This window comes from Mustela nigripes, chromosome 1 (genome assembly GCF_022355385.1).
Source record: "Mustela nigripes isolate SB6536 chromosome 1, MUSNIG.SB6536, whole genome shotgun sequence".
NCBI lineage: Eukaryota > Metazoa > Chordata > Mammalia > Carnivora > Mustelidae > Mustela > Mustela nigripes.
In genome coordinates, this window is record NC_081557.1 from 8174408 (window position 1) to 8188875 (window position 14468).

The 14468-nt window shown below is 41.7% G+C and overlaps 1 protein-coding gene across 3 annotated transcripts in view; it reads left to right on the top strand.

The window, feature by feature from the left end:
* Positions 1–14468, top strand: part of ATL3 (atlastin GTPase 3) — a 51028-nt gene that overhangs the window by 31272 nt on the left and 5288 nt on the right. For all 3 annotated transcript variants that reach the window (XM_059403241.1, XM_059403251.1, XM_059403262.1), the window contains exons 9-12: positions 11245–11372; positions 11992–12048; positions 13512–13583; positions 13962–14393. In XM_059403241.1, the coding sequence (XP_059259224.1) occupies positions 11245–11372; positions 11992–12048; positions 13512–13583; positions 13962–14393 (689 nt within the window). The remainder of the gene's footprint in view (positions 1–11244; positions 11373–11991; positions 12049–13511; positions 13584–13961; positions 14394–14468) is intronic.

A 14468-nucleotide genomic window follows, 5' to 3' on the forward strand; every position in this document is an offset into this window, starting at 1 on the left:
ACAAGAGATAAAAGCACTAAAGAAAGGAACACTAAACATTGGTTACCTGATACTTAGCAAGTACAATTAAGTCTCCAAAAGGAAGGTAATGTGATGCGTGGCATGGCTGCGTGTTTTCATCTTTGTGATTCGTGCAGAGCCTGGTGCTGGGTCATATGTGCATGTCAGGAAGTGTTGACTAGGTAGCAGCTTAGAGAAATTAGAGTCGGGACTCTTGGATTCCATTCTCTTATTTTTGTTCCTTATTCATTAAGGCCTTGAGTCATGTAATGCCCAGCCTTCAGTTTACGTGTGTTAAACTAGCCCCTTTGTTTATGAACTTACCTGAGCTTCTCAGGTACCAGGAAAGTAGCAATAAAAATAGCTGCCATTTCTCAAGGCTCCGCCGGATCTCCCGCCGCATCTCCCGCCGCTTCTCTTTGGGCTGCTATAACAAAATGCCTTACACTGGGTGGCTTACCAACAACAGACATTTATTTCTCATGGTTCTGGAGGCTGAAAGTCCAAGGTCAGGGTGCTAGCACGGTTATGTGAAGGCTGTCTTGCTGTTCTCAGACTTCTGGTTGTACCCTCATGCGTGGAAGGGCTAGGGAGCTCCGTGGAGTCTCTTATAAACATGCAAGTGCCATTCACAAGGGTTCTGCCCTATGACCTAATCACCGCTCATATCTGCCCCACCTGCCAGCACCATCCCCTGTAGGGGTTAGGATCTCCACATACAAATTTGGTGGGGCCACAAACATTCAGGCCACAGCAGCAATGCTGGGCTAGTTTTCTTTCCTGCTTCATGTTCCCAGTGATTCCATCAGCTGATACTGTCTCCTTTATCTCACAGACGGAGAAACTGGCTTAGGAAAGTTAAGGAACTTGCTCAGAGTACTCCAATAGTAAGTGGGGGGGTGGGGGGCGGGGTAGAGATGCACATCTAGATTTTTTTTTTTAAGATTTTATTTATTTATTTGAAAGAGATCACAAGTAGGCAGAGAGGCAGGCAGAGAGAGGCGGGGGAAGCAGGCTCCCCGCTGAGCAGAGAGCCCAATGCGGGGCTCGATCCCAGGACTCTGGGATCACGACCCGAGCTGAAGGCAGAGGCTTTAACCCACTGAGCCATCCAGGCATCCCACATCTAGATTCTTTTTGCCCCAAAGTCTTATTGGACTAAAATAGAAGTTCTGTTACTTTGGGGGAAATAATTTAAAGGTATATAATGTTTAGTTTCCAGGAGAACGTGGCTTTTGAAGTGGGAGTTTTTCATAGTCTCGTAATAAACATAAACTATATCATTTTCAGCTTACTTGACTGATTTGATCCAAGAACATTAACGTACTTGTTCAGTCTAAGATTTACATTCCAGCTGGTCTTCATAGTGCAGAAGAAACGGAATTTGAGAGACTTAGTTTTGTCTTCTGTTTGTCACTGTGTTGTGTTTTTATGTGGTTGGCAGCTTTCCTGAGCAGGAGACGTCTAGAGCCTGTTAGATGGCAATTCAGAAATCGGAATTTGGGGTCTAGCTTTAGAGAGAAGTCTGCTCAGGCAACACTGGAGCTGGAACCTTTTACCTTAAAGCAGTTGCAAGCGACTTTTCTGAGTGGAGTCTAGAGAAAGTTGAGCATGTAGGTGATGTGTTCCCTTAGGCTTTTAACACTCTTATTAGACCATTAGACATACCTTTACCAAACCTAACGTCAGGTTTGTTCATCACTGGGAGGGGAGGTGTCTGGGGCGTTCCTAAATGAGGCTGCAGGGGAGAGGGTGGCTTCAGTGACTCCCTCGTGCAGTTGAGCCTCAGCATACTCTCAGGTCATCAGGTAGAGATATACATAAAGGCGTTTCTCCATATTTTCAAACAAATAATGTTTCAAAACATTGTTTTAAAATTCACTTTTAGGGGCGCCTGAGTGCCTCAGTGGGTTAAAGCCTCTGCCTTCGGCTCAGGTCATGATCTCAGGGTCCTGGGATCGAGCCTCGCATCGGGCTCTCTGCTCAGCAGGGAGTCTGCTTCCTCCCCCTCTCAGTCTGCTTCTCTGCCTGCTTGTGATCTCCCTGTCAATAAATAAAATCTTAAAAAAAAAAAATTCACTTTTATGTTATCCCAGGAGATAGGAAGAGCTTTTTAACATTTTCAAACCCCGACTTTTGAAGTTTTTTATACTGTTGGGTGTGCATTTATATCTGTTTCCTAGGACTGCCAACAAAGTACCACAAACTGGGTGGCTGAGAACAGCAGAAATTTACTGCCTAACAGGTTTAGGAGACTGGAATTTGGAAATCAGGGCGTCCATAGTGATTCCTTCTGGGGGCTCTGAGGGAAAATCTGCTCCCAGCTTCTCTCCTAGCTTTTGGGGTTTGCTGGTGGGCCTTGGCGTCCTTTGGCTTGGAGCTGTGTGTGTCGCTCTGGTCTCTGTCATCATATGGCCACTGCCTTTCTGTGTCTCTGTGTGTTCTCTCCTCTTATAAGGACACCACTGTTTGGATTTAGGCTGTCCCCAATCCAGTATGATCTCAACTAGTTACATCTGTAAATTTGCAAGGTCATGTCCTGAGATTCCAGGATGACATGCATTTTGGGGGATACTGTTCAACCCTGTATGTATTTAAATATGTACAGCTTGGGGCGCCTGGGTGGCTCAGTTGGTTAAGGCCTCTGCCTTCTGCTCAGGTCATGGTCTCAGGGTCCTGTGATCGAGCCCCGCATCGGGCTCTCTACTCTGCAGGGAGCCTGCTTCCTCCTCTCACTCTGTCTGCCTCTCTGCCTACTTGTGATCTCTGTCAAATAAGTAAATAAAATCTTTAAAAAATAAATAAACAAACAAATAAATAAATATGTACAGCTTTTCACTAAATATTCAGTGTACTGATTTTCCTATTATATTTATAAAATAGCAAATTCTGTACAAGTAGTTGTTAGTGTTGTAATTATGTACTGTTTCCCTCATTCATCATTGAACTTTAAAACACATTTATGGGGGTGCCTGGTGGCTCAGAGGGTTGAGCCTCTGCCTTCAGCGCAGGTCATGATCTCAGGGTCCTGGGATCGAGCCCCGCATCAGGCTCTCTGCTCAGTGAGAGCCTGCTTCCTCCTCTCTCTCTCTGCCTACTTGTGATCTCTGTCAAATAAATAAATAAAATCTTAAAAAAAAAACACATTTATGGATGGGTTAAAGTCTTACTCTTACATGAAAAGGCAAGTCCAAAGGAAGAAGTACAGATGGTCAGTATGTGCTCATGAAAATACAGCTAGCATCACAGTAATTGAGAAAGTGCAAATGTACTGGTACAAATTCATAGTCTTTATGGGTCAGTCTCAAAACTTAAAATGTTTACATCCTTTGATCCTGTATTTCACTTTTAGGAAAGTATCTTAAGGAACTATCCAATAAGTAGATAAAAATACATGGACAAGGGCATATATCACTGTAATTATAATAGGGAATAATTAGAAACAAATGGGTGTTCTTGAGAAACTGGTTAAGTTATGATACATTTGCACTTTTCAAAGTTTATTTTAAAAGTTATTTAAAGTCCTTTTTTTTTTTTTTTTAAGAGAGCAAGGAAGAAGGGGGGATAGAGAATCTTAAGCAGTCTCCACACACATTGTAGAGCCTGACGTGGGGTTCCATCTCATGACCCTGAGATTATGACCTGAGCCAAAATCAAGAGTCTGATGCTTAACCAACTGAGCCACCCAGATGCCCCTATTCAAAGTCCTTTAAAAGATTAAGGTATAGATGAATCTGTGTTTACACAGATGTCTACGACATATTATTAAATGTCAAAAGATTGCATAATAGCATATGTTGTATGATTGTATTCATTTAAAAATGTACATTTATAATTATGTTTTTAAAAGAAAAGATATGAAAAATAAAAATTTCCTTTTTTGCTTTACTTTAAAAATATTTAGGGGTACCTGCGTGGCTTAGTTGCTTAAGTGTCTGCCTTCACCTCAGGTCATGATTCTGGTGTCCTGGGATTAAGCCCCATGTCGGGCTGTTGCTTAGAGGGGAGCTTGCTTCTCCTTCTCCTCCCTCTCCCCCTGCCTGCTCGTCCCCCTGCTTGTGTCCTCACGTACTCTCTCTCTCAGTCAAATAAATAAAATCTTTTTAAAAAAATATATGTATTTATAGTCTGCCTTATGTGTCTGTTTCAGGAACTGTAGTCATTAGGATTGTTTATAAAGAATTTTTATTAGCTCTGCAAAGGTTTGTGTACTTTTTAGGGGCTTTGCAGATGGAATTTTTTGTAATTTTAGGGAACCTTTTTAACAAGGTTTGAAGCGTTTTGAGTGAAGCATAAATTGGGCACAGTGGCTTGGAGTATTTGGCAAGTGCTTGACTGAGAACCACATAAACTTTATTGTAGGGACCTGTCACTGGAGCTGATGTGGTTTTCAGAGTTAAAGAAAATGCCTACGTGTTGTCTTTTTTCAAGTATATACTTGTATGATGACTCGGTTGAGATCCTGCAAGCCCCATTCCATATAGCCTGGAAGACATCATTTGCTTGAGAGCAGTTGGGGCTAATCCATAGAGGGACCTTAATGTCATTGCTACATTTAGTAAGAGTTAGATTTTCCGCAAATGTTCTCTTAAGTACTTGAGGATTATTTTAGTGATTTTATTTTGCTGTTTTTTTTTTTTTTTTTTGTCCCCCAAAGAAGGACCATTTGTTCAGAGGGGAACAACTTGCCGAACACAGTCCTAGTTTTGGTTTAATCACTGCTCATCTGCTGCTTCCTGTTAGCTAGGTTAGCTCACTTTTGAGACCCCTTCAACAGACACAGATGACTCTGTCATCATCATAAAGAAAGCTGTCATCTCTCTGTTTTCTAGAGCAGAGAGACCTAATGCAGTAGCCCTGAGTTGTTTAGTTAGAAATTAAACACAAGAGTTTGTAGGGCCCGATCTTTGGCACCATGAGATTTTGAGATCGTCTGTCAGGAAGTAGTTCTTGTCTGTTCTGAGTCTAAAACTAGTGTTTTGGTACAGCCTTTGTAGAAGCATTAATAGCTGAGGACCTATTAAATCTCGGTAAAATCGAATATAGGAACAGTCTGCTGCTAGATTGTGCTAGTTTCTTGAGTGAAATGTTTTTGAAATTCTTAGTCTTTTAGTATAATAAAAGTTGAAACCATAAAAAAAGGGTGGTTTTTGTTTGGTTGGGTTTTTTTTTTGGAATAGGTAATACATTGACATGTCTAAAACCCCCAAAGAATTACAAAGTTTTCAGTGAAAAGTCTCTTCCTTTTCCAAGCTTCCAGGGTTTCTTCAGTATGTGCAAGCAAATATGAATCTACACAGACTAGCATAGGCTGTACGCTATTTTACGGTTTTCCACTCCATGTTATAAAGAATTTGTCCCACTTTTTTCCTTGAAATTTTTTAGTTTTATTTTTGTTATAATTTATGTTCCAGTTTAGATGCATCTTATTTTCTGAATGGCTCCCCATTTGTCCCAGAAATATTTACTGAATAGTCCAACCTCCCCTTCCACCCCCACTGAAATGTCCCCTTTATCATGTATTAAGCCACTAATCGATGTGTAATATGGGGGTTAATCCCTTTTTAAAATTGGTAAAGGCCGTACTTTGGCGCCATCCTGAGGAGACTGTGGAATTAAGAGTATTTTGATGGAAGGTTGGTACCCATTTACTTAGGTGGGACAGATTAAAAAAACCAAAAAATTTTCTTGATGTCATGAGCTCTTATAATTGATCAGTTATTTAAGATGGAGTGGGAATCGGTCGAGATGAGAAGTGCATGTTCCTATTTAGAGAGAAATGTCATGCAGATTTTTTTTTTTAAAGATTTTTATTTATTTATTTGACAGAGAGAGATCACAGGAGACAGAGAGGCAGGCAGAGAGAGAGAGGGAAGCAGGTTCCCCGCTGAGCAGAGGGCCCGATGCAGGACTCAATCCCAGGACCCTGAGATCATGACTGGAGCCGAAGGCAGTGGCCCAACCCACTGAGCCACCCAGGCACCCTGTCATGCAGATTTTAATTTATGAGGCATAAGTAAAGTCTACGTAGATTACAAAATTAAATTGTAAAAATTAAAGCATGGAAAATTTAATTTTATTAGACCTCTGAAATTGGGGAAGGACTCTTTAAACTTAGGAAGAACAAAAGAAATTGTCAAGGAAAAATGGTATTGGTTTGAATACCTAATATTATGCATATTTTTAAAAAAGGCAAACAAATTGGAGAAAATATTTCAGTGGTTATAGTATACATAAGGATAGAAGATAGCATATTTGTTTATTTTGTGAAGACTGACTATATTCTAATATATCTGTATCACCTGGTAGGGGAAGAGGAAATCAATTGATGAACCAATATGGTAGAAAGTTTGGTCTAACTAGCAGCAATAGAAATGAAAGCAAATTAAAATAAAGAGCTACCATTAAATTTTAAAATGTACTATTAGGTATCTAAAAGAAAGCAAAAAAGTACTACATATGTAAAAGGATACATAGAACTTACATATGTAAGATACAAAACCTCATATAATGAACATCAAAATTGGCAAATTTTTTCTGTAATGGACTAGATAGTAAATATTTTAAGTTTTGTGGGCCAATTACTTGTCTTTGCTTTTATAACAATGCATAGACAATGCATATATGAAGACATGGTGTGTTTCCAGAAAACTGGATGGACAGTTACACTTAGCCGGCCGTATTTGGCTCCAGGGCTGTGGTTTGCCAGTCAGCATTCCCAGTGTGCTGCTGTTTTCCTATTCCTGTGTGCTGCTTCCCTAGCCCACCTCCCTGTCTCCCCGTAGAAATTACCACTATTCTCAATTTTGGTTATTTTGCTCTCGAATTTTTTTAAAAAATCATTATTTGTGTTTGAAACATGTAGTCTGTTGCTAAGTTTCTTTAATTTTTGAATCTTATAAAAAATAGTATGTGGCTAACTTGTATTTTCATTGAGTGTTTTTTTTTTTTTTTAAAGATTATTTATTTATTTATTTGACAGACAGAGATTACAAGTAGGCAGAGAAGCAGGCAGAGAGAAATAGGAGGAAGCAGGCTTCCTGTCGAGCAGAGAGCCCGATGCAGGGCTCTATCCCAGGACCCTGGGATCATGACCTGAGCCGAAGGCGGAGGCTTTAACCCACTGAGCCACCCAGGTGCCCCTTCAATGAGTGTTTTATCTCTCTTTTTTTTTTTTTAATTAAAAATTTTTAGGGTGTCTGGTTGGCTCAGTCGGTTAAGCGTCTACCTTCGGCTCGATCGGATCATCCCAGGGACCTGGGATCTGGTTTCACGTTGGGCTCGCTCCCTGCTCAGTGGGGAATCTGCTTCTCTCTCTGCCCTCCTCCTCCTACTCATACTTCCTCTCTCTGTGTCTCATGCTCTCTCTCTCAAATAAATAAATAAATAAAATCTTTAAAAATTTTATTTATTTAGCTTAGAGTGAGAGGAGGGGCCGAGGGAAAGGGAGAGAGAGAGTCTCAAGCAGATTCTACCCTTTGGTGCGGAACCTGACACGGTGCTCGATCCCACTACCCTGAGACTGTGACTTGAGCCGAAATCGGAGTCGGACACTCAGTGGACTAAACCAGCCAGGTGCCCCCGAGTGTTTCATTTCTGATATTATCTGTGTTACTGCATGTAGTTTAGTTCATTCACTTTCATTGTAGTATAATTGTGCCTTCTGCAAATATAGCACAGTTTATTCTCAGTGGAAACATGAGCTTTTCTAGTTTCTTGCTATTATGAATAGTGCCACAGACATTTTAGTATATGTGCATGTATGGGGGTCCTCCAAGTATATGTGCTTTAAAAGCAGGATTCCTGGAGGGTAGAGTTTGTATATTTTCACCTTTCCTGGCTAATGTCAGAGTATGTTCCAGAGTGGTGGCTCCCGTTCCGCTGCCTTCATCAGTGTATGTAGAGATTCCCGTTGACCCATCTCCTAGGCAATGCTTAGTGTTACCAGATACGAGCTTTTTCCAAATTAGTGATATAAAACAGTATGTCATTGTGGCCTTGAATTGCATTTCTCTGGTTACTAATGGGATTGAATATCTTTTCATGTGTTTATGTACATTTGTGCTTCCTTTCTTCTGCAGTTCCTGTTCATGCCTGTTCAGTTTTAAATTGGATTTGTCTTCTCGGCAATGTATAGACCCTTTGTGTGTACTGTAAGATATGAAACTTTGTTAGTTATATGTTGCACATATCTTCTCCCATTTTCTGTCTTGTCTTTATTTTTTTTTTATGGTGTCTTAGTTTTAATGTGGTTCAATTCATTCACCTTTGATCTTATGTAGTGCTTTTTTCTTTTTTCTTAAGATTTTATTTATCTGCCTGACAGAGAGAGACAGCTAGAGAGGGATCACAAGCAGGGGGAGTGGGGAGGGAGAAGCAGGCCTTGCGCTGAGCAGGGAGCCTGATGCGGGGCCTGATCCCAGGAACCTGTGACTGCTACCAGAGCCGAAGGCAGAGATTTAACGACTGAGCCACCAGGTGCCCCTGTAGTGCTTTTAAAGTCTTGTTTTAGAAAATCCTTTCCTTTCTCCATACACTCACACCTGCACACACACCTTGCTGTCTCTCTCTCTCTTAGGTATTGTCTTCCATATTTGTGTTTAATCCACTGGGAACTAATTTTTGTGTATGTATGAAGTAGAGATCCATTTTCTATTTTTCTATAGATACCAATACTTTGACATCATTTATTGAATACTCTGTCTTCCCATTATTTATAATTTGTTAGGTTTTTAAAAAATGCTTTTCATTGGGGTGCCTGGGTGGCTCAGTTGCTTAAGCATCTGCCTTTGGCTCAGGTCATGATCCCAGGGTCCTGGGATTGAGTTCCTCATTGGGTTCCCTGCTCAGCAGGGAGTCTGCTTCTCTCTCTCTCCCTCTGCCTGCTGCTCTGTCTACTTGTGCTCTCTCTCTGTCCAAATAAATAAATAAAATCTTTTAAAAAAAGCCAATGCTTTTCATTTGTGCAACTTGCTAAACTCCCATTATTTCTAGTAATTTATATGTGTAGATAGTAGGTACTGTCTATGACACTTAATGAAGAATGGAGTTTTTGCTTTTTTTCCACATCACATTTTATATTTTTAAAGTTTGTTGTGGACCTGTAGGAAGATGAGGATCCTAGTGCCATGTTGGATAGAAGCAACAATAATGGACATCTTTAACTTGCTCCTGATTTTTCCTGCAGAGTGATAAGTGCCTCTTCAGGGAGCTAGAGGCTACTGACCTGGACATTTGCAGACCCCTTTCGGGTTTCAGCTTAGTTTAGGAGTTAATTTTGCCCAAAGTTTAGCTTCCCCGTCGCAGGGAACAGCCTCAGATAAGCTGCAGCATCACGTGAACTTAGTGCGCCGCTCTGGTCCAGTTCCCTCCTGCCCCCTTGCTGCCACCTGCACGTCCGGGTCCAGCAACGCAACGGAACAAATTGTATGCAGGTTCTTGTCAGGGAGAAGGCCTCCTCAGATTCTCCAGTCCGGAGTACTGTCAAGCAGAAGGCCCAAGTCAGTAACGATTTGAAAAACAAGAAAACTCTAGTGTGTTGCATGCAACCCTTGGCCGGCTCAGTCAGTAGAGCCTGACACTTGATCTCGGGGTTATGAATTTGAGTCCCATATTGTGTAGGATTGCTTAAAAAAAAAAATGTCTAGTGTGTTGAGAGTTACAAACAACCTTCTTATACGTTGGTGGGAGAGGTATAAATTGGTACAGTCTTTCACAAAAATGACAGCAATATATAGGCACCGTGGAAAGGAAGGGGTGTATTTCAAATGTTAATCATCGTCTGGCTTTAGGGATTTTTTAAAATTCATTTTGAATGTCTTCCAGGAGTGTACATTGTCATTGTATTATCTAGTAATTGCTTTTAGAGGACCATATATTCCAAGGAAAGAATCTAAGGAAATAAAAGTAACCTGAAGATTTTTCTACAGAGAGTCTTAATTTGTAATTGGAAAAATTTAGAAGCCACTTTGTTTTATTCCCTGCTCTGCCCCCAACTCTTACAACAATGTCTGCCATGAAAAGGTTCTGAAAAACTGTTGAATGAATAAAATTTGAAGTCAGATTTCTCAGTTTTATATATTAGGGTTACTTTCTCTTCAGCTGATGTTTGAATTAGTTGGCAATCTAAGAAGATTCCTTGTGTTTTGATTCCCTTGTGTCTTCAGAGATGGACCAGCCTGTTCTCACTTTGAGGAAGGAGCTCTCATTAATGGCTCTCCTGAACCCTCAGTGGGAGTTTTGTAGAAGCTGCAAAGGAGCTGTCCTCTTTCCTGAGATAGTAGCCTTTTTCTTTCAGGATGGCCCAGAAGATCTTGAGGAGATAATAGAAAATAAATGCCATGATGGCCGCCTGGGTGGCTCAGTGGGTTAAAACCTCTGCCTTAGGCTCAGGTCATGATCCCGTGGTCCTGGGATCGAGCCATACATCGGGCTCTCTGCTCAGCGGGGAGCCTGCTTCTCTTTCTCTCTCTCTGCCTGCCTCTCTGCCTACTTGTGATCTCTGTCAAATAAATAAATAAAATATTAAAAAAAAATGCCATGAGGAATAGGTGCTCCTGCTTCTCTTAGCGTAAAAATGAACAACAGAAAAGCAAGTGGATGATGAATAGTGATTTCTCATGGATCCAAGGGGAACGTGAAGGTGTGGTAAGGGAGAGGACTGGAAGGGTTGATAATTGATTTTTTTGAAGACTGTGTTAGTAAAATTCTTTAAAAAGTGAGATTTCGTGAAATGCTACGGAGTAGACTACCTCCCGCAGAACGAAAACCAGGGGAAGGATATTCTGCGTGTTCTTTTGTGGACGAGGCAGCCCTTAATCTCGAGAAGGGAAGGAACGAGACGGTACAGGTACTCTCACAGGGGTCCATCAGCGATGTGGCCGTGGGCAGAAATTGTCAGACATGGTTGCGACTCCCTCCCCTCACTTTTTCCTTTCCTTTTTTTTTTTTTTTTTAAAGATTTTATTTGTCAGCGAGAGAGAGTGAACATGAGCTGGGAGAGGGGCAGAGGGAAAAGTGGACTCTCCATTGTGAAGGGAGCCAGATGTTAGGTTCCATCCCGGGACTCTGGGATCATGGTCTGAACCAAAGGCAGACACTTAACCGAATGAGCCACCCAGGCGCCCCTGCCTCCCCTCACTTTCAAATGTTAAAATAGGTAGACTGAAGATTGCATTTTCTGCCCATCTTGGTCGAATAAACCTGTTTGGCTTACTGTTTTCTTCTTCGTGGTCTTGTGAACAGATATTGCCAGTGAATTCAAAGAGCAGTTACAGGTCCTGATCCCATTTGTGTTAAACCCGGCGAACTTAATGGAAAAGGAGATCAATGGCTCAAAAGTCACCTGTCGGGGGCTCTTGGAGTATTTTAAGGTAAATATGGGTTTTAATTATCAAAATATTTGACTTTTGGTAAAACTGATCTCGGTCATAAACTAACTTGAATTTTACTATTTGAAAGCTTAGGGACAAGTTTCTCAAGGGGGAGATGGGGAGAGGCATTTTCAGAGCCTCCAGTGTCCTTCCAGGAGTGGGCCACTGGGTGGCAGTATCGGTCTAAGAACCAAATGGATGTTCTTTGCACTTTCTTAGAGGAGTAATTACTGTGGCTAAAGGAAGATTGTTCCTCAAGGAAGATGGTGTGGACAGGAGGTGGTTAGGAAGTTGCCGTGAGTAGGAGGAGACAGCACCTAGATGTGACATGGCTTCTTCAAGGCGGACGGTCACTGTGCCCACAGGTAGTGGTGAGGCCAGTGTGCATGGGGAATCTGGTGGGACTCCTAGTCTTGCTAGGCTCGTGCTGCTTGAGAACAGTTTTAGTTAACTAAAAAATGCTAACATGCACTCAAAGGTGTGTTGTGTTTTTGCTAATTCCTGGGTGTTGATCTAGGTCTTTAGGAAAATGCAGTTTGGTCACTTTCTAAACATTAAAATAGTATTAAATGTGACAGAATCACATTTTTCACAGTCATTTCTATGTTTATATTCTAAGGCATATATTAAAATTTACCAAGGAGAAGATCTGCCTCATCCCAAATCTATGCTTCAGGTAAGCAGTTCTTTGACGTCCTAAATGATACTGTTTGATACTTGTTGACCTACACACAAGCCACTATTCACAAGCCTTTGAGAATGTGGGTGCCTGGGTGGCTCAGGCAGTTAGGTGTCCAACTCTGATTTGGGCTCAGGTCATGATCTCAGGGTCCTGCGACTAAGCCCCATGGAGGGCTGTGTGCTCAGTGGGGTGGTCTACTTGAGAATTCTCTGTCTCCCTTTCCCTGAACCCCCCCACCCCACCGCTTGGGCACGTGCTGTATCTCTAAAATAAATAAGACTTAAAAAGGAATACTGTTGCTTTCCTTGCCTGTTTATGCTGAAGTATGTTAATTTTTAGCACACTCTTCATGGTGACTGTTCCTGGTTTATTTTTTATTTTTATTATTTTTTTTTACAAGATTTTATTTATTTATTTGACAGAGAGGGAGGGAGGGAGCCAAGCAGGGGAGAGGCAGAGGGAGGGGGCAAGCAGGCTTCCCACTGAGCAGGGAGCCTGACATGGGGCTCTGTCCCAGGACTTTGGGATCACAAGGGAACCAAAGGCAGATGCTAATTTACTGAGCCACCCAGTAAATTAAAAAGCCACCTGGTTTTTTGTGTATATTCATGGGGATACAGTTAAAGCAGAACGGCCCCTCACTGGGCCTGGTCTTCCCACCAAACGTACTGTGGAGAGAACTGTTTTATTATACCCAGGTAGAACAGGCCCAGTTATCTTAGACAAATTATTGTCCTGTTACCTGTTGTCTGCTTTAGTAGAACACGTCCTGGCATACCTATTTACTGCTTACTGGTCAGATTTTTTATTTTCAGCCACTTTTATTTACAACATTTTGCTATTTTCAAGATGTCATTTTGTTAACACAATTTCTGACTTTCATGTGCAGAACATAAGGCTGTTTACTGTCAAATGTTTCTTTTTAAAAAAAAAAATTTATTTATTTCTTGGACAGAGAGAGAGACAGTGAGAGAGGGAACACAAGCAGCGGGAAGGGCAGAGGGAGAAGCAGGTTTTCCACTAAGCAAGGAGCCTGATGTGGGGCTCCATCCCAGGCCCCTGGGATCATGACTCAAGCCGAAGGCAGACACTTAACTGACTGAGCCACCCCGGTACCCCATGTTTATTTCTTTAGTAACAAAATATTTTCAAAAAGAAAGCTAGAGTTTGAAGTTCACAGAAAGACAAATTTTTTCCCTTCTTTTTTGACCCACATCTATTTCTTAATGGTATTTCTAGAGGTTAATTGATGATAAAGACTCTATGTATAAGGATGTTTTTTGGCAGAAAAGGAATATTTTCTTTCATAAATTGGGCAATGTAGAAACCTAAAAAATGGCAGAAGTATCCTAAAAAAAAGGAAGAATGGGGCAGGGTGAGAGGACACTGGCACTTGGTTGTTTGTGGAAGAATGTTGAAAGAGGGGATTCAGAGTTTATGCTTTCCTTTCTTAAAAGGCCACTGCTGAAGCCAACAATTTAGCAGCTGCAGCGTCCGCCAAAGACATTTATTATAACAACATGGAGGAGGTATGTTGGGCACGTGTCATTCTAACATATCTGTCACCTGGGCCTGTGGCTGACTTCGGAAGCTCAAACTGATCCTGTTTAATGTATCTGAAGTCGACGAGACAACAAAGCTGTGTTCAGGTCCCCCTGGTAATTGGGGTCTTCTAGTTCTTTCCATTACTAAGCAAGAAGAAAGCAGGCTTTCTGTTAATGTCACCCTGCTTATTTCAGTGTACTTTTCAGAGGAAGCGAACCCAGACTTTTACCGGTCTTGGTCATCATTTTAAAGTTAATTTCTCATGTCTTAAAATGTTCTGACTTTTTCAGTTTTTTCACTTGTTTCCTTGGGCACTTGTTTTCAAAGGGATCTTCAACATGTTATGTCTTTATTCTTTTTAGGTTTGTGGGGGAGAGAAACCTTATTTGTCTCCAGACATTCTAGAGGAGAAGCACTGTGAATTCAAGCAGCTTGCTCTGGACCATTTTAGGAAGACCAAGAAGATGGGTGGGCAGGATTTTAGCCTTCATTACCAGCAGGAGCTGGAGGAGGAGATCAGGGAGCTCTATGAGAACTTCTGCAAGCACAATGCCAGCAAGAACGTCTTCAGCACCTTCCGAACCCCCACGGTGCTTTTCACGGGCATCGTGATTTTGTACATAGCCTCAGGCCTCACTGGCTTTGTTGGTCTTGAGATTGTGGCCCAGCTGTTCAACTGCATGGTTGGGCTGCTGTTAATAGCACTTCTTACTTGGGGCTATATCAGGTACTCTGGTCAGTATCGCGAGCTGGGAGGAGCAATTGATTCTGGCGCCGCATACGTACTAGAGCAGGTGAGTGGGGCCACTGACCAGGCTGCGGGTGACAACCACAGATGCTTGTGCCTTTATCGTAGAGTGTTGCCACTT